Source organism: Neofelis nebulosa, chromosome 7 (assembly GCF_028018385.1).
Source record: "Neofelis nebulosa isolate mNeoNeb1 chromosome 7, mNeoNeb1.pri, whole genome shotgun sequence".
In the NCBI taxonomy this organism is placed as follows: domain Eukaryota; kingdom Metazoa; phylum Chordata; class Mammalia; order Carnivora; family Felidae; genus Neofelis; species Neofelis nebulosa.
Window position 1 is genome coordinate 21,669,223 of NC_080788.1, and position 24,652 is coordinate 21,693,874.

General features: G+C 36.3%; 1 protein-coding gene across 2 annotated transcripts in view; it reads right to left on the reverse strand.

Annotated features, from left to right (window-relative positions):
- Positions 1-10,821: 10,821 nt before the first annotated feature.
- The window catches only part of MCEE (methylmalonyl-CoA epimerase), a 29,053-nt gene continuing 15,222 nt past the window's right edge, over positions 10,822-24,652 (reverse strand). For both annotated transcript variants that reach the window (XM_058736810.1, XM_058736811.1), the window contains exon 3: positions 10,822-11,116. In XM_058736810.1, coding sequence (XP_058592793.1) covers positions 10,964-11,116 — 153 coding nt within the window. In that variant the 3' untranslated portion in view covers positions 10,822-10,963. The remainder of the gene's footprint in view (positions 11,117-24,652) is intronic.

Genomic DNA, 24,652 nt, shown 5'->3' on the forward strand with positions numbered 1-24,652 from the left:
CCTAACACCCTGAGATTAGTGTCATCAACCTCATTTACAGCAATAAGGTGTGCACCTGCAACACGCTAATTCAAAGCTCAAACAGGTCAAAGATATGGTTTAGTTGCCCCTATCTGCTGTAAGCAAACTTATCAGGATTAAGAATCTACAATTTTACATTTTATTAAACTGATTTCTAAAAAGGTTAAACCAACAAAAGTAATGTATTCAACAATTTACTGAGCATTGGCTAAATGCAAAGTGTTGTATGAGCACTGGAATATAACAGTGAACAAAACAGCTTACACCCTAAGTCATTCTCACATGTCAACTACAACCATTACTAACTTGATGAAATAGTTAAACAATTTAAAATGTAATATTTTAAAATCTATTTGAAAAAAAACTACAAGTGGCCATTAGCTTTTTTCTCAATGATATACTATTGAGTTATTCTTGACATGAATTGTGAACACTTCATTATTTTTTTTTCTGTACTTGAAACTAATTAGAACTTTTCCATGTAGTTGTGGGGATTTTTGTTTGTTTCATTTTTGTGGTTAATTGTACTTTACTAGGATGCTTTCAGCTACATAGAGATAGCAAAAAACTCTAATCAAAGTGGCTTAAAAACTAAGGATATTAATTAGCTCATATAAAAGGCAGTTCAGAGGGAGAGTGATTTCAGAACTGAACAATCCAGCAATTAAAAATATCATTGAAAACTGTAGACTTCCAGTTTCTGATCTGGAATATAAAGATGTTGCACCTCATCATTCCATCCTAACAACAAGTGAAAAGCTAAGCAAACTAAAAAATTAATAACTCATTTTATAGCCATCAGAGAAGTGAGGTCACAGAGCAAACGGCAGCCCCCAAAATTGGAGACACAGAAAGGTAGATACAGAGAATCACACCTTACCAGAGCAGAACTCACAGGCAGAAACCACTGTGGGGACCAGTGCCATAGTGGAAAATGTATATTATAAGTGATGAATTGCTGGAGATACATTGTGGACATGTCTATGAGTTAAAAATTCCAGTGGGGACCCCACGCTTTTGTGAGTTTTACCCCCAGAAATTTTACCATGTTCCCTCAGTGAATATAAGAAAAAGAAAATTTCCCCTGGGTAGGGTGAAAGCACCCATTTTGAAATGTGCCAGAGCATTTTATTCTTTTTAACAAGAAAAACAATTTTGCCAGATCCTAACTTATTGGTATTTTATTAAAGTCTAACCAACATGGGGGAAAGAAAATATCCAACTCCAGCCATTCTGTCTCACTTAAGGAGGAAGAGGGAGGAATTCAGAGGCACTAGTGAAATTCACAGCCCAGGGTACAGGTTCACTAAAAGACATAATCATAGGACTACTGAATGTTTCCCCTCCTTCCAGACATTACCACCACATTAATACAAGTCCTGTTTATTGGGATTTCTTTTACCCACTGCATCATAAATGGCTTTCAACAACCACAAAAACAAATTACAAGACATACTAAAAGTTAAAGCACAGTTTGAAGAAACTGCGAGCATGAGAACCAGACTCAGGTACAACAGGGATATGGGAATTATGAGACTGAGAATTTAAAACAACTGCGGTTGATATGCTAAGAACTCTAATGGATAAAGTAGACAGCATGAAAGAACAGATGGGCAATGTAAGAAGAGAGATGGAAATTGTAAGAATCAGAAAGAAATGTTTGATATAAAAAAGAGACACTGTAACAGAAATAAAGAATGCCTTTGATGGGCTCACTAGTAGACTGCACATGGCAGAGGAAATAATCTCTGAGGATGTGTCAGTATAAACTTTTAAAACTGAAAAGCAAAGGAAAAGGCTGAATAAAAAAAGAACAGAATATGTATGTAATTGGAATAACAGAGAAAGAAAGATAGAAAGGAATAGAAGCAATACTGGAAGTGATAATAATAAGAATTTCCCTAAATTAATGCCAGACACCAAACCACAGATCCAAGAAACTCAGAGAACAACAGGTAAAATAAATTAAAAACAACAACAAAAAACTACACCAAGGCATATCATTTTCAAACTACAGAAAATTAAAAATTAAAAAAAATCTTGAAAGAAGCCAGAGGGAAAAACAGCTATAGAGGACCAAAGACAAAAATTACATCTGACTTCTCCCCAGAAACCATGCAAGCAAGAAGAGAGTGAAATAAAATATTTACTGTTGATAGGAAATAAAAACTACCAATCTAGAATCCTGTAACTTGCAAAATTATCCTGCAAAAGTGAAGGAGAAATAAAGACTTCCTCAGACAAACAAAAATTGAGGGAACTGGTAGCCAGTAGACCTGCTTTGCAAGAAACATTAAAACAAGTTCTTTAGAGAGAAGGAAAATGGTATAGGTCGAAACTCAGACCTACATAAAGAAAGAAAGAGTATTCCAGAAGGAATAAAAGAAGTAAGAATAAAAACATTTATTTTTCTTATTATCAATTGATTTAACAAGACAACAGTTTATTCAAATTAATAACAATGATATATTTGATGATTATAGCTTATACATAAGTGAAACAAATGGCAGCAATGTTACAAGGGATAGGAGGAAGGAATTAGAAATATTTTGTGACTATAAGATAACTGCACTACCTGCTAAATGGAATACTGTTATTTGAAAGTGGACTTGGATTGGTTATAAATGTATATTGTAAACTCTAAAGCAATCACTAAGAAAAAGTTTTAAAAAATGGAAGTAAAACTTATGTGCTAAGAAAGGAGAGAAAATGGAATTATATAAAATGCTTAATGAAAACTAAAAGTGGCAGAAAATTATAGAAGAGAAAAATAGGGAGAAAAAAAGGCAATACATAGAAAAAAGTAACTGACATGGTAGATATTAACTTAACCGTATAAATAATAACTTTAAATGTTAATGGTCTAAATATGCCAAGACAGATTTAAAAATTTAAGACAGATTTTAAAAGTCAAAATGAATAAAAAAGAAAACAAGACCTAAGTATATGTTGTCTACAGGAAATCTGCTTTAAATATAAGGACACATATAGATGAAAAGTAAAGTGATAGATGTACCATGCAAACATCAGTCAAAAGAAAGCTGGAGTTGCTATATTAATTTCAGACAGGGTAGACTTCAGAGCAAGGAAAATTACAGGGATAAGTAGGAATATTACATACTGATAAAGAGGTCAATACTCCAAGAAGATATAGCAATCCATAATGTGTGTATGGCTAACAAAAGACGGTCAAAATACACAAGGCAAAAACTGATAGAACTGTAAGGAGAAATAGATGAATCCATGACTATAGTTGGAGACTTCAACATCCCCCTATCAGATATGGACAAAAAAATTTGTGAGGACATAGCTGAGCTTAACAGCACCACCAATCAACGAGGTATCATTGAAATATATAGGCAACTTTATCCAACAGCAGCAGAAAACATCCGTCATAAACTCACAAAGAACATACACCAAGAAAGATCACATTCTGAGCTACAAAACGCATCTTAACAAATTTAAAAAATAAAAATAATACAGTGCATTCATTCTGACCACAATGGAATTAAAATAGAAACCACATAGAGATTAAACAATGCACTTTTTAAACATGGGTTAAAGAAGAAACCTCAGGATAAATGTAAAAATATTCTGAACTAAATGAAAATGAAAATATAACTTATCAAAATTTGTGGGATGTAGCAAAATCAGTGATTAAAAGGAAATTTATAGCAAGGAATTAATACATTAGAAAATATCTAAAATCAATAATCTAATCTTCAACCTTAGGAAACTAGAAAAAGTGCAATTAAATAAAAAATAATACAAGAAAAGAAACAATAAAAATTAGAGCAGAAATCAATGCAATTGAAAATAGTAAATCAACAGAGAAAATAAAACCAAAATGTGTTTTTTAAAAAAGATCAGTAGGATTGATAAGCCACTAGCCAGGCTAACAAATAAAAATTACTAATTTAGAAATTACTAATATTAGAAATCAAAGAGGAGACATCACTACAGATCACATGGACATTAAAAGCATAGTAAAGGAATGCTATGAACAAATGTATGCCCACAAAATTGATACCCTAGATGTAATGGGCCAACTTCTTGAAAACACAATCTACCAAAACTCATAAAAGAAATAAGTCAATCTGAATAAGCCTATATCTATTAAATAAATTGAATCAATAATTAATAACTTTACAAAATAGAATGTACCATGGGGAGCCTGGGTGGCTCAGTCGGTTGAGTGTCTGACATCAGCTCAGGTCATGATCTCACGGTTCCTGTGTTCGAGCCCTGCATTGGGCTCTGTGCTGATAGCTCAGAGCCTGGAGCCTGCTTTGGATTCTGTGTCTCCCTCTCTCTCTCTGCTCTTCCTTTGCTAGTTCTCTGTCTCTCTCTCTGTCGCTCAAAAATAAATAAACGTTAAAAAAAAAAAAAACAGAATGTACCAGACCTAGATGGGTTCACTAGTAAATTCTATCAAACATTTAAGGAAAAACTTATACCAATTCTCTACAATCTTTCAGAAGATAAAGCAGAGAGAATACCTCCTAACTCATGCTATGAGGGCAGGATTACCTTAATCCCAAAACCAAAGGCATTACAAGAAAACTACAGACTGATATAGTTCATGAACATATATGCAAAAAACATTAATATATTAACAAATCTACTCTAACAATGCATAAAAACAATTATACACTAAGGCCAAGTGGGATTTATCCCAAGTATTCAAGGCTGATTCAACCTTCAAACATCAATTAATGCATTCCATCACACCAACACGCAAAAGAAGAAAAATCAGATGATCCTATCAATAGATGTAGAAAAAACCATTTGACAAAATCCAACACCCATTATGATGGTTAGTTTTATGTGTCACTTTGAATGGACTAAGGGCAGCTGAGATAGCTGGTAAACATTATTTCTGGGTGTGTCTGTGAGGGTGTTTTTGAAAGAGATTAGCATTTGTGTTGGTTGGTAAACTGAATAAAGCAGATGGATGGCTCTCCCCAATGTAAGTGGACATTATTCAATCCTCTGAGGACCCAAATAGAACAAAAAAGTGTAGGAAGAACAAATTCACTCTCTGCTTCAGATGAGGCATCCATCTTCTCATACCCTCAGACATTGGCTCTCTTGGGTTTCAGACTTTTAGATTCAGGTTGGAATTTACACCATTAACTTCCTGATTCTCAGGCCTTGGACTTGGACTGAACTACACCAGTCTTTCCAGGTTCTCCACCATGCAGGTAGCATATCTTGGTACTTGTTGGCTTCTATAACCATGTGAATTAATTCCTGCAATAAATTGTATCTATCTATCTATCTATCTATCTATCTATCTATCATCTATCTATCTGCCTGTCTATCTATCTAAATGTATATATATTCTATTAGTTCTGTTTCTCTGCATAACCCTAATACACCTATCCATGATAGAAAAACAATCTCAGTAAACTAGGAATAGAGCAGAATTGATTGATTTTTAAAAATTTACAAAAACCCTACCACTAACATCATACTTAGTGGTTAGAAACTTGAAGCTTTCCTACTAAGATCAGGCACATGGCAAAAATGTCCTCTCTCACCACTCCTTTTCAATATTGTATTGGAAATTCTAGCTAATGCAATTAGACAAGAAAAAGAAATGTATACAGATTGAGAAGGAAGAAATAAAACTCTTTGTTCACAGATGATGTCATCATCCAAGTAGAAAATCCAAAGAATCCCTCCAGGAAATACTAAGTAATTACAGCAAGGTTGCAAGATACAAGGTTAATATGCAAAAATCAATTGCCTTACTATATAGCAACAATGAAAAAGTGGAATTTGAAATTAAAAACACACTATCATTTCCATTAGCACTTCACAAAAAATGAAATACTTTGGTAAAAATCTAGCAAAATGTACAAGATCTATATGAAGGAACCATAAAGCTCTGATGAAAGAAATTAAAGATGACTTAAATAAATGGAGAGATAGTCCATATTCATGGTTGGGAAACTCAGTAATGTCACGATGTCAATTCTTCCCAACTTGATCTACAGATTAAATACAATGCCAATCCACATTCAAGCAGGTTATTTTGTAGAAGTCAACAAAGATATTCTAAAGTTTATATGACAAGACAAAAGAGTAAGTACAGAGAACTCAATATTGAAGAACAAAATCAGAGACTGATATTACCTGATTTTAATATGTACTGTAAACCTGTAGCACTCAAGCCGTGTGGTATTGGTAAAAGAATAAACAAATTAATGAAACAATAGATAATAGAAATTAAAGAAAATGTGAATAAATGGAAAGATAGGGATGCCTTGGTGCCTCAGTTGGTTGACTATCCAACTTCAGCTCAGGTCATGATCTGGCAGTTCATGGGTTTGAGTGCCACATCAGGCTCTGTGCTGATGGCTCAGAACCTGGAGCCTGCTTCAGATTCTGTGTCTCCTTCTTTCTCTCTGTCCCTCCCCTGCTTGTGCTCTCTCTCTCTCTTTCACTCAAAAGTATATAAATAAACATTAAAAATAAAAGAATATCTAAATGAGAAATAAGCATATGAAAAGGTACTCCACATTATATGTTCTCAGGGCAATGGAAATTAAAACAACAAGATGTCATGACATATCTATTAGAATAGCCAAAATCCAGAACATTGGCAACAACAAATGCTGGCAAGGATAGGAACTCTCCTTCATTCCTGATGGGAATTTAGAATGGTACAGCTACTTTAGAAGACATTTTGGTGTTTCTTAAAAGTAAACATGCTCTTTTTTGGTGGGGAGCAGAAAGAGAGGGAGAATTTTAAGCAGGCTCCATGACCAGTGTGGAGCCTGATGTGGAGCTCAGTCTCACAACTGTGAGATCATGACCTGATCTGAAATCAAGTCATATGCTTAACTGACTGAGACACCCAGGCAACTCAAGTAAGTGTACTCTTACTGTAAGATCCTGTATTTATGTTCATTGTATTTACTCAAATAAGCTGAAAAATACGTCCACACCAAAACATAGATGTTTATTGCAGCTTTATTCATAACTGCCAAAATGTGGAAGCATCCAAGATGTCCTTCACTAGATGAATGGATAAATACACTGTATTATATCCAGATGATGGAATATTATTCAGCACTGAAAAGAAATGAGCTGTCAAATAAAAAAGACAATAAAAAAAGACTGAGTACTGTATGATTCCAATTACATGACATTCTGAAAAATGCAAAACTATGTAGATGCTAAAAATATCCGGTGGTTGCCAAGGGAAAGACGGGAGGGTGGGATGAATAGAGAGCAGAGGTGTTTTAGGGCAGTGAAACTAATCTGTATAATACCATAATGGTGGATACATGTTGTTATACATTTATCAAAACCCATATAAGGTTTAACACCAAGAGTGAAGCCCAAGGTAATCTATGAGCTTTGAGTGATAATGATGTGTTAATCTAGGTTAATTTTAACAAATGTACCATTCTTATGTAGAAGTTGATACTGGGGGAGGCTGTGCATTTATGGGGAAGGGGTTATATGAGTACTCTGTGCTTTCTGTTCAATACTGCTGTGAACCTAAAACTGCTCTAAAAAATTAAGCTTATTTAAAAGAAAAAAACATATATGTTCCACACAGAATAATTGGACATATCAATAATTTCCAATATATAAATTCTCAATTATAATTTTGATGAAAATATAAGCATTTTGTATTTTAAAATATTATCATAATAGAAAATTTTTTTTGAAAAAATGCAATGAGGTATTACAGATACATAAGACTAAGGCATTTATTAAAGTATATGAGTAACAAGAATAATTATTTTGCTTGTTTTTTAATGTTCATAAAGCCACATCAAGCTTTTAAAATAATTACGTAGATGTACTAGATAATTATTTTTATTTTTTAGAAATAATTTTTCAGTGAAAATAGTTTTCTTTTAATTAAAAAAAAACACTGATAAAATGAACTCAACTTGTTATTCAATAATGAACACTTTTAAAATACCATTGAAAACAGAAATATAGATTACATGTTATGAACCCATCATTGGCAAGGTAGATGGAATTTAAGGCCAAATGTGAGACTTTACCTGAGGTTTATGTGTGTGTGTTGTGGGGGGGAAGGTAGGGAGGGAGCATGAATAAGCATCGATACCTAACAAAGTCAGAATTTTATTAGGGAGAAAATGAATGGACGCTAAGAGGCTATCAACACTATAACACATAATATTGTGTATATATTGCTACCAAATTTTATTCTGCTTATGAAAACAGAATTGTATTATTAATTGATGAATTAAATTCACAAAGTTAATTTTATTTAAAAGATTATGGATTTTAATTTAGTTTAAGTGTTTTTTATTTCCCTGAGATTTCTTTCGTCTTTGACACATTATTTAGAAATTTGCTGTGTAATTTACAAGATTCTGGAGACTTTTCCTATTATTTGTGGTTTCTAGTTTAATTCAGTTATGACCTCAAGGCATTTTTTATGGCTTTACCTTTTAAAAATATGTTAATGCTTGCGTTATGACCTAAGATATGGTCTATCTTGGTGAAGGTCCCCATACATTTGGAAAAAATGTGTATCCTGTATTAGTTAATGGTACTGTTCAGTTCTTCTGTATAGTTGTTGACTTTTGTTTAGCAGTTCTATACAATGCCAAAAGAGGTGTTAAAGTCCCCAATTTTAACTGTGAATTGACCTATTTTTCTTTCAATTCTGTCAATTCTCACTTTGTACTATTTTGTAGCTCTGTTGTTTGGCGAACGTACATATATTGTTATGTTTTCTCATGACCTGGTACTTTTATCATATGCAATGTACCTCTTTGTTCCTGGCAATTTTCTTTAGTTCTAAAGCCTACAACCACCCTAGTTTTCTTTAGTGTTTGCAAAGTATATATATTTTTCATTCTTTTATCTACTAATACCATTATATTTGAAGTGAATTTATTTTTTACTTTTATTTTTAGAGTGGGAGAGAGAGCAAATGAATGGGAGATAGGGAGAGAGAGAATCTTAAGCAGGCTCCATGTTCAGTGTGGAACCTGATGCAGGGCTCAATTGCACACCCTGGATCATGACCTGAGCCAAAATCAACAGTTAAATGCTCAACAAATTGAGCCATCCAGGAGAACCTGAAGTGAATTTCTTGTACATAGCATGTAGCTGGGGCTTGTTTTTTATCTATTCACTGAATATCTCTAAATTGTTGTGTTTAGACCATTTACATTTAATGTAATCATTGATGCATTAGGATGTAGGTCATTTTATTGTTTTCTGGTTTTTTTCTGTTTCCCCTTATCTGTCTTCAAGTGGGCTTGAAGAGAAATTCAAGTGAATTTTTTATATTAAATATTTTTATATTTATATATACTTGTATGTTTTTATATTTTACATATAAAATATAATATTTTAATACATTATCTACTATTCCATTTTTATTTGTCTACATATTTTAGTGTTAACTCTGTATAGTATTTTCAGTGGTTACTCTAGGGATTATAATATACATACACAGTTTATCACAGTCTACTAGTATCAAGTTACCTCTTCAAGTGGAATGTAGATACTTAATCACCATTTAGGTTCCATTATCCTTCCCCCTCCCTTATGTTACAGTTGTCTTGAGTATTACCTCTACATACATTGAGAACCACATCAGATGCTATTTTTCCTTTTAACTTTTAAGTGACAAGTATAACTAGATGTGTACTTGTCTTTTATAACAAGTTCAGTGTGTACCCCACTACTCATTTACTCAACATCCAATCATCCATGAATCTGAGACATTAACCACTTTCCCATACATTATGCATTTTATCCATCCATCCAAGATTCTTGAAATTCATCTTGATACTTCTACTATATTATAATCTGATATACCCCTAAGTTCATCCTCTGAGATTGATATTCCTTTCCCTTTCCTTTTCTTTTCAACTCCTTCATATTGCTTTGTGCGTATTTACATTTACTTCATGAAGTAGTTTTCCCAACTGGACCATAATTTCTTGGCAATGGGTTTCTATTTATTTTATATTTTTCTCTAGGATGTGGGGTATTCCATCACCTGAAGTGATAGATAACCCTACAAATTCACTGCCCTCTCAGGCCTACTGATTAGAAAAAAAAAAAAAAATCAGCTACCTATGCACTCACTAGATCATGCATGAAGTTTTCTGCAAAACTTATTCATATACCTATCACTAGCACCCAAAATACCTGCCTATATGGAACCCGAACATGAATTATTCCAGAGGAGCACAAATTTTGTCAAAATTCCGTTAAGTTTAAAAGTTTGTTCTAAAAAACTTTCCCTGGGGCGCCTGGGTGGCTCAGTTAGTTAAGCATCCAACCTTGGCTCAGGTCATGATCTTGTGGTCTGTGAGTTCAAGCCCTGCATCCAGCTCTGTGCTGACAGCTGGGAGCCTGGAGCCTGCTTTGGATTCTGTCTCCCTCTTTCTCTGCCCCTCCTCCTCTGATGCTCTCTTTCTCTCTCAAAAATAAATCATTAAACAAATTTAAAAAAATTAAATTAAAAAAACTCTCCATAACATCCTCAGAAAGCACTTTGTCCCAAATATGTAGCTATGCAACTGTCAGGCATCATTTCATAACTCCATCCCACCTCACACACATGTGCATGTGCATGCACGCACACACGCGTGCACACACACACACCGTCACACAGTAACATATTGTAATCAGTTACCCCATTTTGGACAGGAAAAATTTATTTCTATGAATATGATTTTAATAATATTCCCTAAGTATTTAATAACCAAGGATTCCTCCAAATCAGAAAAACCCCAAATTAACAAATATGTCAAATATATATTATGTGTATATATAATTTTTAAAAAATCTCTTTAATTTGGCTTTTAATTTTGAACTTTTCATTGATAGAAGGAGTGAAGAATTCAATGCCGGAGTATAATTTGATGGGGTTTTTCAGTATATGTTGATGGGAATTTTTTAAGTTTCTTGCAAATATAAATCAAGCTTGCTCCAATTCCACAAGAACACCACCACAGTCTTTAGGATGGAGAAAAATCACTGGTTTTCCATGTGCTCCTATTTTGGGATCTTCACTTAGAATACGAATCTTCTTCTCTTTCAAATCCATCACAGATGCATTTATATCATCCACCTTGAGAAAAGGAAATAAATAAGAACACATTTGAGATCACAAAAATACCAAATTATAGCATCTTAAGTATCTCAAGAGTTTGAAGAAGAAAATATCTCCTCCAGTAGCTTTAGGCAAAATCATCCTTAAACTTTCAAAAAATTTCAGCTTAATGCTTCCAGAAAAGTAAAAGAAGTTGCTAGATTTCCATAGGTGAGCAACCACAATGCTTAAGAATTTTCACCATTATTAACCATTTCTCCTTGTAACCTAAAAAATGTATAATTTACAATATTTTCTTCTAGAAGTACTCTTGGTGATACTGCACATATTGTTTTTTCTTAAGAGCCCTGGGTTCTTAATTTAATAGAGAGAAGAGGCCTACCATATAAATGGGCAAGAGATTAAAATGGTAACAGATAAGAGTTTATGACACAGATTATGGTAGGTACTCAAAAGGTAGGAGTGCTTCCCTGGATCCCCAAACCTCCCACCTGAAAAACCACCAGGTTATGACTTTTGAGATTAAAACTTGGTATACATGGGGTGCCTGGGTGGCTCAGTCGGTTAGATGTCTGACTTCAGCCCAGGTCATGATCTCACGGCTTATGGGTTCTAGCCCCACATCTGGCTTTGTGCTAACAGCTCAGAGCCTGGAGCCCACTTCAGGTTCTGTGTCTCCCTCTCTCTCTCTGCCCCTCTCCTGCACACACTCTCTCTCTCTCTTAAAAATAAACATTAAATAAATAAAAATAAAACTTCATACATATGAAAATGACTATTAAATTGCCACCAAAATGTTTTTCCCCATTCTGAAAAATCCAAACATTTATAGTTGTATAACTCTCTTCTCAATCATTTCTATTTTCTTCATATATACTGGCAGGCTAAAAAAGGAGCAAATGTGTTTCTATACACTTCATGAAAGAATGATTCTCCACTATTTTGGAAAGTCATCCTCCTTAGACTGGCTCAGTTGGTTAAGTGTCCCACTCTTGATTTCAGCTCAGGTCATGATCTCACCGTTTGTGAGTTTGAGCCCCGCATCTGGCTCTGGGCTGAGAGTGTGGAACCTGCTTGGGATCCTCTCTTTCCACCGCTCCCCCACTCACACTCTGTCTCTTTCAAAACATAGATTTTTAAAAAAACTTTTAAAGTTTATTTATTTATTTTGAGAGACAGAGTGAGCAGAGGCAGAGAGAGAGAGAGAGACAGACAGACAGACAGACAGACAGGATCTGAAGCAAGCTCTGCACTGACAGCAGAAAGCCTGATGCAGGACTTGAACTAACGAACTGTGAGATCATGACCTGAGCTGAAGTCAAATGCTTAACCAACTGAGCCACCCAGGCGCCCCAATGGGAATAAATAAACTTAAAAAAAAAAAAACTACTTTATAAAAATAAAAAGGTTACCTAATCATTCCCCTACTAATAAACATTTAGGCTAGAAGGGAAACCTAGACCCTTTTCAATGGTTAGATGCTAAATTGCCAATAGAACACAAGAGAGCTTGGTGATTGAGTTTATGGGCAAGATTCCATTGACATTTGAAGATATAAGCACATGGCAGGAACTGGTGGAGATATTTAAGAAACATTAAAACAAAATTAAGAGAACAGATTGACATATTCTACCAAAACTGAGCTAAATCAAAAAAGAGAAGGGGTGCTTAGGTGGCTCAGTTGGTTAAGCAACTGACTTCGGCTCAGGCCATGATCTCACAGTCCATGAGTTCAAGCCCCATGTCTGGCTCTGTGCTGACAGCTCAGAGCCTGGAACCTGCTTTGGATTCTGTGTCTCCCTCTGTCTCTGCTCCTCTCCCACTCATGCTCAGTCTCTCTGTCAAATAAATAAACATTAAAAAAAATTGTACATAAAATAGCAGAAGGAATGTAAAAAAGAAAAAAAGCTAGTCAATCCAAAGAAAGGCAGAAGGAAAAAAATAACAAAAACCAAAAATGGTAAAAAGAAAATACTATATGATACAGTAGAAAGTAAGTTCCAATATGGAAAACAGATTAAATGAATTATGAGATTGTCAGAATGAATATAAAATTTAAAAAATATGTTTACTGAAAGAGATATATGCACCCAACAATAAAAAAACTGCAATTATACGCTCCCTAGAAGAGACTTACCTACACAAAACCATAAAAGATGAGTAAAAGGATGGAAAAAAGATATACCAGGCAAATATTAACCAAAAGAAAGTTGATACAATATTAGTATCAGCTAAAACAAAACTTAAAGTGAAATACACTAAAGACAGATAAAACATAAAATGAACAATCCACCAAGATGACAAAACGATATCAACTCTGTGTGTACCTAATGATACTACCTTGAAAAATAAAAAGTAAACAAACATCCATAGCTCTCAGTATCTGATATATCTATCAAACAGACAAAAGATTAAGGATAAAGACAAGTCGTAAGTTCTTTGAATATAAGTCTGGATATAACTCCCTTATCAGATATGTGATTTGCAAATATTCTCTCCCATTCTGTGAATTGTCTTTACACAAAACGTTTTAATTTTGATGAAGCCAATGTTATTGGTTATGTTTTTGGTGTTATATCTAAGAAACCATTGCCGAGCTAAGGTCATGAAAACTTATGCCTTTTTTTTTTTTTTTCTAAGACCTTTATAGTTTTAGCTTTTACATTTAGGTCTTTGACCCATTTGGAGTTAAGTTGTATATATGGTGTAATATAGCTTTAAGCGTTTTTGAAATGCTGTCCTGACCCAGTTCTGAGTCCCTGGCTAGAGGCTGGTCAGTTCTTGAGCAACTGATAAAAGGCCACCTCTCAACCATCTCCCTTATTAAGCTCTCACACTCTAGGGCCATTATGTGGCCACTTTAATTGCTCCAGAGACAGTACCAAACAACCAGGTACAGTCCATATACCCCAGAGCCCACAGAATTATTCAAATTAACCAGGCTGAAAGGAGCCTATGAAAGCTAACCCCAACACATTTGCTTCATTAAGCTGCCCCCTACAACTGCAGCTTGCTGTTACTCTGTCCCAGGTGCAATCCCATGTGGCCTACATGGCAGCGTTGTCATTTGGAGCTCTAAAGAACAGTTTTGCCTTTGTGTCCCCACCATCAAAAGAATCTTATAAATCTTTAAATCTTATCAAACATATGGTGTGACCATGTGGCTATCCAGCTGTCCTAAATGCCATCTGTTGAAAAGACTGGTCTTTCCCCATTGGATGGTCTTTGTACCTTTGTTGAAAACTTACTGTAAATATGAGGATTTATATCTGACTCTCAGTTCTATTCTATTGATCTGTATGTCTATCCTTATCCTTGTACCACACCATTTTGATTACTATACCATTGTATAAAGTTTTCAAATCAGCAAATGTGAATCCTCCAACTTTGTTCTTCTCTTTCAAGATTGCTTTGGCTATTTGGAATCCCTTGCGTTTCCATGTGAATTTTAAGATTAGTTTGTTCATTTCTGCAAAAATGCCAGCCAGAATCTGATAGGGCTTACATTAACTCCATGTATCAATTTAGAGAATGTTGCCTCCCTAACAATAGTCATCTGATGCATGACAATATTTTTTTTAAGATTTAAAAAAATTTTTAATGTTTATTTATTTTTGAAGAAGAAAGAGACAGAGAGTGAGTGGGAGAGGGGTAGAGAGAGAGGGAGACACAGAATCTGAAACAGGCTCCAGTACAATTTCTGCAGTTCCCTTGTTCAATTGATTCCTAAGTATTTTCCTCTTTTGATGCTATTATAAATGGAACGGTTTTCTTAATTTCATCTGCAGATGTATAGATTTTAAAAAAAATTTTTTTTTCAACGTTTTTTATTTTTATTTTTGGGACAGAGAGAGAGACAGAGCATGAATGGGGGAGGGGCAGAGAGAGAGGGAGACACAGAATCGGAAACAGGCTCCAGGCTCCGAGCCATCAGCCCAGAGCCCGACGCGGGGCTCGAACTCACGGACCGCGAGATCGTGACCTGGCTGAAGTCGGACGCTTAACCGACTGCGCCACCCAGGCGCCCCTGCAGATGTATAGATTTTTTTAAATGTATGGGGTTTTTAAAAATCCAGATATATAAACTTTGCATTTTAATTAATGTTTAATCCATTTACATTTAATTAACATTCATACAGTTGAATTTGTTTACCATCTTATTTTTTTGTCTCATTAATACTTCATTCTTTCTTTCTTGACTTCTATTGGTTGAACATGCATTTTGGGGCGGGGGGGAGGAAAACCAAGAAACAGACTCTTACAAAAAATTTTTTTTAATGTTTATTTATTTTTTGACAGAGAGAGCATGAGTGGGGGAAGTGCAGAGAGAGAGAGGGGGGCAGAGGATCTGAAGCGGGCTCTTCATTGACAGCAGACAGCCCAGCGCGGGGCTAGAAATCATGAACCGTGTGAGATCATGACCTGAGCCAAAGTCAGATGCTCAATCAACTGAGCCATCCAAGTGCCGTCCCCCCAATTTTTAAAAAATTTTTATTTGAGACAGAGAGAGAGAGAGAGAGAGAGAGAGAGAGAGAGAGCGCGCGCGCATGTGAGGGAGAGGGGCAGAGGGAGAAAGAATCCTAAACAGGTTCCACATTCAGTACGGAGCCAGACGCTGGGCTCAATCCCACAACCTGGGATCATGACCTAAGCAGAAATCAAGAGTCAGTCACTCAATGGAATGAGCCACCCAGGCGACCCCAAGAAACAAATTCATAACTACAGAAAACAAACTGATGGCTACCAGAGGGGAGGGGGAGGGGGATGGGTTAAATAGGTGATGGGGATTAGGAGGGCCCTTGTTGTGATGAGCAGTGGGTGTTCTAAGTGCTACATCACTAAATTCTACACCTGAAAGTAAGATTACACTGTATGTTAACTGTAATTTAAATAAAACTTGGGGAAAAAAATGTATTTTTGTACTTTTTATTTTATGTTATATTTTAGTTTTCCCTTGTTTAATTTTCTTAATGATTATTCTAGAGTTTACAATTCATATTTTAATCTTATTAGTCCACCAATGCACATATAAGAAACTTACAACAGGATACTTCCATTTGCCCAATTCCCGTCCTTTACACTTATTTATTCTGTTATAAACTCTACATTTAAAAAACTTCAAGTCAATTATCTCTTAGATAATTTAAGGTAAGAAAAAAGTTGTTATTTTAACCTACAAATTTACCATGTCTAGTACTCTTTGATCCTTGTAAAGATCTGAATTTTCATCTGGTATTATTTCCCTTCATCCTGAAGGGATGAATACTAAATATACATCCTGAATACTTCCTTAGTATTTCTTATAGCGCAGGTCTACTGGACAGGAATCCTCTCATTTTCTTTTAAGATGTTTCCATTTCACTTTCATTGTTGAAGGATATTTTCATCAAGTTCAGAATTCTAGAATGACAGCGTTTTTGTTTTGTCTTAAACTATCTTTTTAAAAGCAGTTTTACGTTCACGAAAGTGAGCAAAGGTACAGAGATTTCCTATTCATATAACCCCTGACCACATGCATGCATAGCTCCCATCATTATCAACACACCCCACCAGAGTGGTACATTTGTTACAACTGATGAACCTATACTGACAGCATTATCACCCAAAGTGCAGTTCACCATAGGGCCACTTTTGGTATTGTACATTCTACAGGTTTGGACAAATGTATGACATGTACCCATCATTGCGGTATCACACAAGGTACTTTCACTGCCCTAAAAATCCTCTGTGCTCTGCTTATTCATCCTTTCTCTCCTCTCCCCCCGACCCGTGCTTTGAACCGCTGATCTTTTTACTGTCTCCAGTTTTGCCTTTTCCAGAATGTCACACACAGTACGTAGCCTTCTCGGACTGGTTTCTTTCACTAGTAATATGTACTTAAGATTCCTCCATGACTTTTCATGGCTTGATAGCTTACTTTTTTTCAGTGTTGAAAATAATCCACTGTTTGGATGTACCAACTTATTCACTTACTGAAGGACCAGAGCAGCCTTGAATCTAGGACTGATTTTCCTCACTGATAAGGCAAAACCCTTCTAAATACTCTACCCAACACTCCGTAAATTACAAGAACTTCCACTATGGTGGGTAAGAACACAAACTGGTCCAACTGGTGTAAAGATTATTCTGATGCTTTCAAAGGGTTCTACTCCCAGGCTCAGGTAGCTTCCTCACATGTATCATGCACTGATCAATACTCAGATGAAGACTTGAGAAGTACTGCAGATCTCTGGAAAACTCTCTCTGGAGCTCTCTCTTCCTGTACTTTATACTGCAAACTCAATCCCCGTGGCCTCCCCAGACTTCAACTTCTATCTCCTCAACTCAGGGAGGCTGCTAACCTTCACTTGGATTCCCCCTTCCTATACTGCAGCCTGGAAACTCTCTCCAGCCAGTAAGCTGGAAAACTGCAGGGCTCATCTTGTTTCCCTTCTTTCATGAATCAATGAGTTGTGCTGTCTAATGTCAGATTTTTTGTTTGTTTGAGGCAAAGGGATAAACCTGGCCTCTGTTAACTCAGCTACAATTAGAATTCTACATTGGCAGGGGGTTTTGTATGTTAAAAAAATGTCATTACATATTATGTTATTTCATCATTTCTGTTGTCTTTTTTTTCCCCCCTCTGATTGCTTTTAAGATTTTTCTCTTCATTTTGGCTTTCAGCTTGATCATAGTGTGCTTACGTACTGTTTTTTGAATGTGCCCTACTTGGGGTTGCTGAGCTTCCTGAATTTGTGGGTTGATGTCTTACTTCAGATTGGTAATGCACTTGTACACTATTTCTTCAATTATTACTTATGTTTTCTTCTCCTCTTTTTCCGGGATTCCAACTATACTCTGATAAAACCTTTGACCATGTTCTACATCTCTCTCTTATGATCTACACTGTTTTGTTCTTTTTCTTCTTCCATATTTCTTCCTATTGATTTTGGACTCTAGGCTCTAGAACTTTCTAAGAAGATAAATTTCTGCGGTTTTAAGCCACCAAGTTTATGGTGATTTATTATAGCATCCCTAGGAAACAAATACAGCCATTATATATCCATACTGAAATTGAACAATTAAATAAATGGATAGCAGATGGTGGGAGCCAAGTTTCTCACTGTTGGAATGGGCAGTTATGAACAAAGAAGGCTACAGTGATCCATGTAGTAATGGGTTAGAGTTGGAAACATCAGTATAAACTCATGAGTTCATGAGTATGCTATACATAAATCTTGTAAGTTCTATCTGGTTATATAGAGAAATATCTATAGATATATGTATATATACACATATATACCCTTGCTGTTAGCTCAAAAGGCCAAGAAACAGTGACACTCTAGTAGCAACAAGCACATACAGAGCTCAGATCTTGGTTTCTAATACCATTCTCTAGTAAAATGAACCAGGGCTCCTTGGAGAAATGTCTGGTTCTAGGCTAGGGCAGGGAATACAGATGATGAGTCTGGAACATCTTATAGTACCAGAAAGTAAGCAGGTGTGGGAGGAAAACAAACAAAAAAGACGGGGTATATCAGAGACACAGGAGCCAACCCAAAGTGCCCTTCTGATAAGCTGGAACAATTTGAGCAACAAAACAAAGTAGTTTGGGATTATAATCCGAAGTATAAATACCTATACATCCTCACTGATGCAAATAAATGTCTGAATCACTAAGTAAATTGCTGAATAATGAATAATTGAGTAAATAAATGGGGAAGAACAGACAAATCTTCCATTCACAAAAATTTCAAGTAATTTATGGAATTATCAAAAAGATGGAGCATAATTCTCCATGCCTTCAGCACTGGCCTCACACAGTAACTTCCTCCCAAAGTTTATATTATGGAGAATGGGGGGGGGGGGGGAGTAACTTTACAGTAGAGAAACATGATGACATTGCCTCAGGTAGGGGATGAAGGGCAGTATCAACAGTAGTAAGTCATGTTGATAATATATACCCTTGATGTGATGTGATGAGAATGACACTTTACCTCTGTGGTCTTCCTCCCAAAAATCAATAACCCAAGTCTATCTAATCATGAGAAAAAAATCTCATGAGAGTTCAGGGACTCTACAAAGTAACTGGTAATCCTCAAAAATATCAAGGTCATCAAAAACAAGGAAACTCTGAGAAACTGTCACGGGCAAGAGGAGCATGAGGAGACATGATAATTAAATGTACTGTGAGATCCTGGATGGGATCCCAGAACAGAAAAAGGACACTGGGTAAAAACTAAGAAAATCTAAGCATAGATTTTAGGTAATGATAATGTTATCAATTTGGTTCATTAATCATGACAAATGTACTATACTAGTAAGATGTTAATAATTTTTTTTAAAAAAGGACCTAAAGTGATTAACAATCATTTGTAATAAATGGACACTGTTTAAGTCTTGATTAGAACAAGTCAACTCTAGAGACATTTGTGAATTAATCTGATAAATCTGATTTATGGACTATTATTTATGATGGTGACAAAAGATTTATTTTTAATTTTGATCAATATGATAATGTCATCATGCTTAATTTTTTAGAGACACAAACTACATAAAGGTGAAATGACATGTTGTGAAGGACTTTTAGTTTAAGGAAAAAAGTAATAAAGCAAATGTGCCAAGATATTGAAAACTGTTGAAATCTGGGTGATGGGAATATGGGACTGCATTACATTTTTTTTCTACTTCTTGTATGTTTGAAATATTTCATAACAGAATCATGACTTTTTTCAGTGTCCTTTTGATAACTTCTACGCTAAATATGATCATGGATATTTTCATTAAAGAACATTCTACCCAAGTACAAATATCTACAATTCTGATATTGTACTCAGTTTTTAGTATACTGCTTCTTCAATATCCTTTAATCCAATAAATACGTCTAAGATTTAGTAAGTTAATGTCCATCAACCGACGAATAAATAAAAAAGATGTGGTTTACATATATAATGGACTACTACTTGGCAATGAGAAAGAATGAAATCTGGCCATTTGTAGCAACATGGATGGAACTGGAGAGTATTATGCTAAGTGAAATAAGTCAGGCAGAGAAAGACAGATATTGTATGTTTTCACTCCTATGTGGATCCTAAGAAACTTAACAGAAGACCAGGGGGGAGGGGAAGGAGGCAAACCATAAGAGACTCTCAAATACTGGGAACAAACTGAGGGTTGATGGGGGGGTGGGGGAGAGGGGAAAGTGGGTGATGGGCATTGAGGAGGGCACCTGTTGGGATGAGCAATGGGTGTGGTATGGAAACCAAATTGACAGTGTGTGTATATATATATGTATGTGTGTATATACATACATATATATATAAAAGATTTAATAAGTTAGATTTATGTTTTGAAAAACTGCCGAATTAACATTGCACTAGCATCAATTTCTATTTCTGTTACTGTTTCTATTACTGATTTTGATTTTAAAGACCTCTACCACATTTATCCTTCTGCTACAGTGTTGCTATAAACTTTACAATTCTTTTTTTTTTTTTTAATTTTTTTCAACGTTTTTTAATTTATTTTTGGGACAGAGAGAGACAGAGCATGAACAGGGGAGGGGCAGAGAGAGAGGGACACACAGGATCGGAAACAGGCTCCAGGCTCCGAGCCATCAGCCCAGAGCCTGACGCGGGGCTCGAACTCACAGACCGCGAGATCGTGACCTGGCTGAAGTCGGACGCTTAACCGACTGCGCCACCCAGGCTAAACTTTACAATTCTTTAGACGTACTCCTAATGTTTTGCTTGGCAGTTATAAAAAGAATGAAATGAAAATGTTTTAATTTTCTGAATTGAAAGTAGATGCATTATCTACTTTAAGGTTATAATAAATGCAAAGCAACTTGAATTGGGAAATTAAGTCTTTCCCCCTAAGTAATAAAAATGACAGTCAATAATAAGCCATCTACAAATTTTTCCTTTTACAGTCCTTTGTACAATTACAGTTGTGCATCTTATAATTCCATAAGACCTTAAATACCACTGGTGAAAATCTGGGCTACTGATTTCAACTTATTGGCTTTTTTCTTTTCTTTCTTTCTTCTTTCTTTCCTTTTCTTTCCTTCTTCCTTCCTTCCTTCCTTCCTCCCTTCCCTCCCCCCTCCCTTTTCTTGTCTTGTCTTGTCTTGTCTTGTCTTGCCTTGTCTTGTCTTTTCCTTTTAGTGGTAGTGGTCATGGGATTGTACCTGGTATCTGGAAATCTATTTTGATTTTCTCCTGTCATTTGTAAATTAAGAGTGACAATACTCCAAATAAAAGATGTTCAGACTGTCACAATTAGAATTCAGAATCTCTACGTAAATCTTATACTCTGGTCCTTAACTGCCTCATCTGAAAATGTCAATGCAATCTTACTTGCTTGAAGGCAAGGAGTTGAACTAAATAACATCTTTTTTTTAAATCTTAAGATATGGGGGGGTCCCTGACTGGCTCAGTTGGTAGAGCATGCAACCCTTGATCTCAGGGGTGGGAGTTCAAGTTTCACGTTGGGCATGGGCCTACTTAAAAAAAGACAAAAAGAAATTTAACAAAAATCTTAAGGTCTATAATTCTCAGTGACCAAATTTTATGAACAATAATGTGCTGCTTAAAAAAAAGTTTTTATTGAAGTATAATTAACATACAATGTCACATTAAAATCAGGTATACAACAATACTAATTCAATAATTCTACTTTGAGTAATGCACAGAGTAATGTGCTACTTTCAAGGATGCATGTTTTGACTAATTTCAAAGATATAGGCTTTTTATTTTATATAAAATTATGAGGCTAAATGATATCAACAATGAATGAAATGTAATCTTCAAATTGATATAAATCCATGACAGTTAAAATTAAAAGCCTGGATAAAATATTTGTTTCAACTGTCTTTCCCCCCCAAATTAAAAACTAACTAACTAAATTATGCAAACTTCACAATGTTCTCACTTCGCATGGAGTTCAGAGGGTTCCTGTGTATTCTTGAGAATTATTTCAGAAGTGCATATGCCACCTCAGCTTTCACATTTGTTTAATTGTAGGACTCTCTTATTTCAAGAGGCTCTCTCCTTTTCCTTCTTTATTTTTTCTTGGTAATATATTGCTCTTAGTTTTACAAAATGATTTTAGCTGTAGTTGGAAGTTAAAATTTTTTCCTTACTTAATAACACAGAAAGTTTAAAACCTCATCACACCGCCCCCTTTTTTTGTTTGGTCTCTGGAAATGTTATCTTTAAATGAAACTCCCACATCTGGGAACTGGCGACATACAATTCACTGGAGGAGCTTAGCTATTCCCTAGGGCTTATCATAAAGCCAAAAAGAAAATGGAAATTTTTAAAAAACAGAATTTTCTGCCTTCTTGGTTGAAGAACAAACACTCCTCAGCATGCAAAAAATAAGTTGTCTTACTAGCCTTACAATTTTTCTTTCATAAATAATATATGCTCAATGGCAAAAGATCTATAAAAACAAACAAATAAAAAAATAAGTCATCCATTATGGGACCACTCAGAAAATAAAACTGCTACATTTCTTTACGCTGTATCTTTTTTTTATTATTTTTTTAAATGTTTATTTATTTTTGAGAGAGAGACAAGAGCACAAGCAGGGGAGGGGCAGAGAGAGAGAGGGAGACACAGAATCTGAAACAGGCTCCAGGTTCTGTGCTGTCAGCATAGAGCTTGACATGGGTCTGGAACTCAGGAACGGCGAGATCATGACCTGAGCCAAATTCAGACACTTAACCAACTGAGTCAACCAGGCACCCCTGTATCTTATTTTTTTTTAATGTTTATTGAGAGAGAGAGAGAGAGAGAGAGAGAGAGAGAGAGAGAGAGAGAAAGAAAGCCCACAGAAGACGAAAAGAGAGAGAGGGAGAGAATCACAAGCAGGCCCTGTAAGGTCAGTGCGTGATCTCACAAACCATGAGGATCAAGACCTGAGCTGAAATTAAGAGTCAGACACTGGGGCTCCTGGGTGGCTCAGTTGGTTAAGTGACTGACTTCAGCTCAGGTCATGATCTTGTGGTTCATGAGTTCAAGCCCCATATCAGGCTCTGTGCTGACAGCTCAAGGCCTGGAGCCTGCTTTAGATTCTGTGACTCCCTCTCTCTCTACCCCTCCCCTGCTCCTGCTCTGTCTCTCTCTCTCAAAAATAAATAAACATTTAAAAAAATGAAAAAATAAAAAGAGTCAGACACTTAACTGACTAAGCCACCCAGGTGCCCCTGTCTTATTTTAAAAAATTAAAAAAAAATTTTTTTTAATGTTTATTAAACATTAAACTGTAAGATCATAACCTGAGCCGAAGTCAGGCACTTAACCAACTGAGCCACCTAGGCACCGCCCCCCTAAAATTTTTTAATGTTTATTTATTTTAAGAGAAAGACAGAGCATGAGCAGGGGAGGGGTACAGAGAGAGGGAGACACAGAATCTAAAGCAGGCTCCAGGCTCTGAGCTGCCAGCACAGTGCCTGATGTGGGGCTCGAACTCATGAACCGTGAAAGCATGACTTGAACTGAAGTTGGATGCTTAACCAACTGAGCCACTCAGGCACCCTAATCCTGTCTTATTTTTTAAATAACATTTTTATCATGTGCTTTTCCCCATCAGTCTGGTGCAGTGAGGATTATCTCCAGATGAAATCCAATATCCTTTCTGTGCTTGTAATGCGATTTCTTGACTGGGAAACCTGACTCCCATGATTTTCACTGTACTTACTTATTTCATTAAACCCTCTAAGAAATCAGCCCCTATCCCTGCTGCTGTACCTCCCTCAGCAATGCACTCTTCACCACAGGTGTGTCCCCTGACTCTTCACCTGGCTGCATCCCCCACTCCCCCTGAGCTCCCAGTCACCACGCCATGTTACCAGGCCCCATGTGGAAGCCTCCTGACCCACTTGGGTTCGGGCACTCCTACTTTAAGCCCTCCTCACCATGTCTGGGCCCCAACTTCCTGCACAGAACTGTCCCGATGTATGCATACCCTTCACTCCTTGTTTGAGCTCTGACTCCCTATATCTTCTGCCACCCCATGTGGATGTCTACCTCACCCTGGTCAGGCCCTTGCTCCCCATATCAGGCCACCCCATGTGACAACATGCACTGTCCCACTTGGCTTCAGCTCCCCACACTGAGTCACCATTTCCCCTTGTACTGATGCACTCCTCACAGGAGCCAGGCCCTGATTCCCCATGCTGGGTACCCCCTACACGTACGTGTGCGCACACACACACACACACACACACACACACACACACACGGTGTTAATGCCTCCTTCACCCTATTCAGGCTCTTACACTCCATGATGCTCCCCCCACCCCCATGAATGTCACCCTCCACTAGTGTCAGGCCTACACTAGGTTAGCCTTCCATGCTGATGACCTTCTCACTCTGACACCTGAAGCTGAGCTGCCTCTCTGCAGGTACGACCCCCACCCCACTCTGCTCAAATACTGCACCCCGAGCTGGACCTCCCCAGGCATGGGCATCCTACTTGGTCTCTGGCTTTCCCATGGCAGGCATCTCCCACCTAAAGATGCTCTTTTTACCCTACTCTGGCCACAACACACCCTGATTTGGGCTACTT